Source organism: Paroedura picta, chromosome 7 (genome assembly GCF_049243985.1).
Source record: "Paroedura picta isolate Pp20150507F chromosome 7, Ppicta_v3.0, whole genome shotgun sequence".
NCBI classification, from domain to species: Eukaryota; Metazoa; Chordata; class Lepidosauria; order Squamata; family Gekkonidae; genus Paroedura; species Paroedura picta.
This window is the reverse complement of record NC_135375.1, coordinates 103,016,660-103,019,063: the sequence shown is the minus strand read 5'-3', so window position 1 is coordinate 103,019,063 and position 2,404 is coordinate 103,016,660. Positions and strand designations below refer to the sequence as shown.

At 46.5% G+C, this 2,404-nt stretch overlaps 1 protein-coding gene across 1 annotated transcript; it reads right to left on the bottom strand.

Moving 5' to 3' along the window:
* Positions 1-1,186: 1,186 nt before the first annotated feature.
* LOC143841955 (taste receptor type 2 member 41-like) lies at positions 1,187-2,122 on the bottom strand. Its single transcript, XM_077346504.1, has one exon. The coding sequence runs from the start codon at positions 2,120-2,122 to the stop codon at positions 1,187-1,189; it is 936 nt and encodes a 311-aa protein (XP_077202619.1).
* Between the last annotated feature and the right edge of the window lie 282 nt (positions 2,123-2,404).

The following is a 2,404-nucleotide window of genomic DNA, read 5'->3' as shown; positions in this document are numbered from 1 at the left end:
TTGTCAAGATATCCGCTGTCATCTCCGTTGGTGGACAATACTGCCTCTTGATAACCCCTTTCTGATTCAGGTCTCTTACTGCATGGCATTTGATATCTATATTCTTAGAACGTCCATTTACTTTCTCAGATTGCACCAATTTCAACCAACTCTGGTTGTCTTCCATAAATGGAAGACAACTGGAAGACCACTCAGTTGTTATAGTTCTGAAGTTCTCCCTTGGATTATTACCAAAACCAAACTCTAATCTGCTTCGGAGATCTGCAAGATGAAGCTATCCTGGGCTGTCCAGGGCTGATTCTGCACTTACTTTGTTTATTTCATTGTGGATCCTGCTGAATTCAGATCAATTTGAACTCAGATCTTCTTCTATCTCCCCCTCCTCCCCATTGAAACAGAAAAGTGTTCTGCAGTTGATTGGGGAAGCTCAGAGCAGGGAGGGGAGCCAAGCGCAGCAGGAGTCTTTCTTTTCTAGAATTGGGGGGGGGGGGGGGAGGAAGAGAGGATTGGAGACAGCAGAGGAGGGGGAGAAAACCAAGAGGCAAATCTCTGCCAAGAGGGCTTCTGGAGCTTCTGCAGAGAGAATTTAGGGCTTCCCCTTTAAAGGAAGCCTTGCAACCTGGGAACCAGTAACTGATGCCCGGTCCAATCAGGGCTTTTCTGCAACATTGGAGGCTTGGCAGCGTGTTAGTTCGAGGAAAAGCACAGAGCAGCATGCTTACTCATGCCGATTTTTCAAATATCACGGGATATATCCACTCCAGGATATTGCGAGGGGGAGGTAGAGTTACTCCGGATCAATCATGCTTGTTGCAGATGAAAAATTTCAATCGCCCAAAATCGAAATGGAAATCACATTCAGTGTAGATGGCAGTGACTGAATAGACCTAGGATTGGAATATAAGCTCCGTGCAGATTCAGCCCCTGTGAGGTAGGTGGGGCTTAGAGATGTTACTAGTCTGTGAGAACAGCCCTACAAGAACTGTGACTGGCCCAAGGTCACATATCTGGCTGCATGTGGACGAGCAGGGAATCAAACCCGGCTCGCCAGATCAGAAGCCGCCATTCTTAACCACTATCCCACGCTGGCTCTCTATTGAAAGATATTGATACAGAAAAGCTATTGATATGGGAAGAGACAGAGTCACAAAATGTATGGTATTTCTCTGAGGGGGTCATATCCTCCTCACGAGGCATTTCTTCTGAGGTTTAGAACATGGTTCAACCCTTTCCTCAGCTTGGGATTGCTGAATATCAAGATGATGGGGTGTGCTGAAGGATACAAAAACAGGAATATATCCGAAATCAGTTGTCCCAACTTGCTGTGCTGAGAAACAATCGTAAGGACACTGATAATGGCGGCAAAATGTAAAATGTAGAAGACGAGGGACAGAAGCAAGGGTTTCATGACGCGGAGGTGGGCCTGCATGCTGAAGTCCTTGGGGCTGAGGCCGCCCTTCTTGAGATTCCTTGTGTGCCTCCACAGGGAGAGAAGCAAGGCAACGGATGCCATTGAGGAGATGCTGAAACTGATGGCAGCAAAAGCCACATGTAACTGCACAACTGGATTAGTGGCTTGAGTCACACTTTGGCTGGTGTTCTCTGCCAGGTATGCCATGAGATGGTGGCGTTTTTGTTCTTCAAAACTCTTCATGACTGGATAAATAGAGCAGATTATGAAAATGAGGAGAGAGATGCCAAGGAGTTTGGGCACCAGCACATCAATTCTTAGCTTCAGCCGTGAAAAGAGAGGGTGAGCAAAGCTGGTGACCTTCACACAGTAGAAGACGTTGAGCCAAGTGGCACACCAGAGGCTGGCTGAGTTGAAATAAATCCAGGAGACCATGAATGACACCTTCTCTTTAGTACCTATGACTGTCTCTGGAGAGGTAAAATACGCAAACTGGGCAGCCGTGGAAATCCCCTGTGAAAGAAACCTGGAGAGGCTCAGAGTGGTCAGGAGGAAATCACAGGGGAGCATCTTCTTGCTGCAGAACCAGCTGTGGCCGCTCACGGCCAGGACGAATCCATTCCCTAACAAGGAAACAAGGGACTCAATCCCAAAAACCGTCAGAAAAAAGACGCCCAGTGCAGAAAACGGATCTTTGTCCTGCACGACCATTGTCAGAGAGAAATATCTAAATGGGAACAAGACAAATTCAATTGTGGCTCTCTTTGTTCTTGTGTGATATTTTACAGAGGAGATTTTTGCTTTGGGTTCTCTATTAATAGGCATGGGAAGTCGTACAGAGAGTGAGATGCAAATATGAAGAAGGGTTATGTTACTAATGATGCAGTCAGGTATCATGTTGTAGGCATCTGCCCAGGGATTAAAACGGCTGCTTTAAATTCTGTTTTTGCATACACCTTCCAATGTAGGGACATTTTCCTTGCAACCGCTGTT

Bases quoted from the DNA above. Each gene is read 5' to 3' on its own strand.
- LOC143841955 (XM_077346504.1), bottom strand. From the start codon at position 2,122: ATGGTCGTGCAGGACAAAGATCCGTTTTCTGCACTGGGCGTCTTTTTT.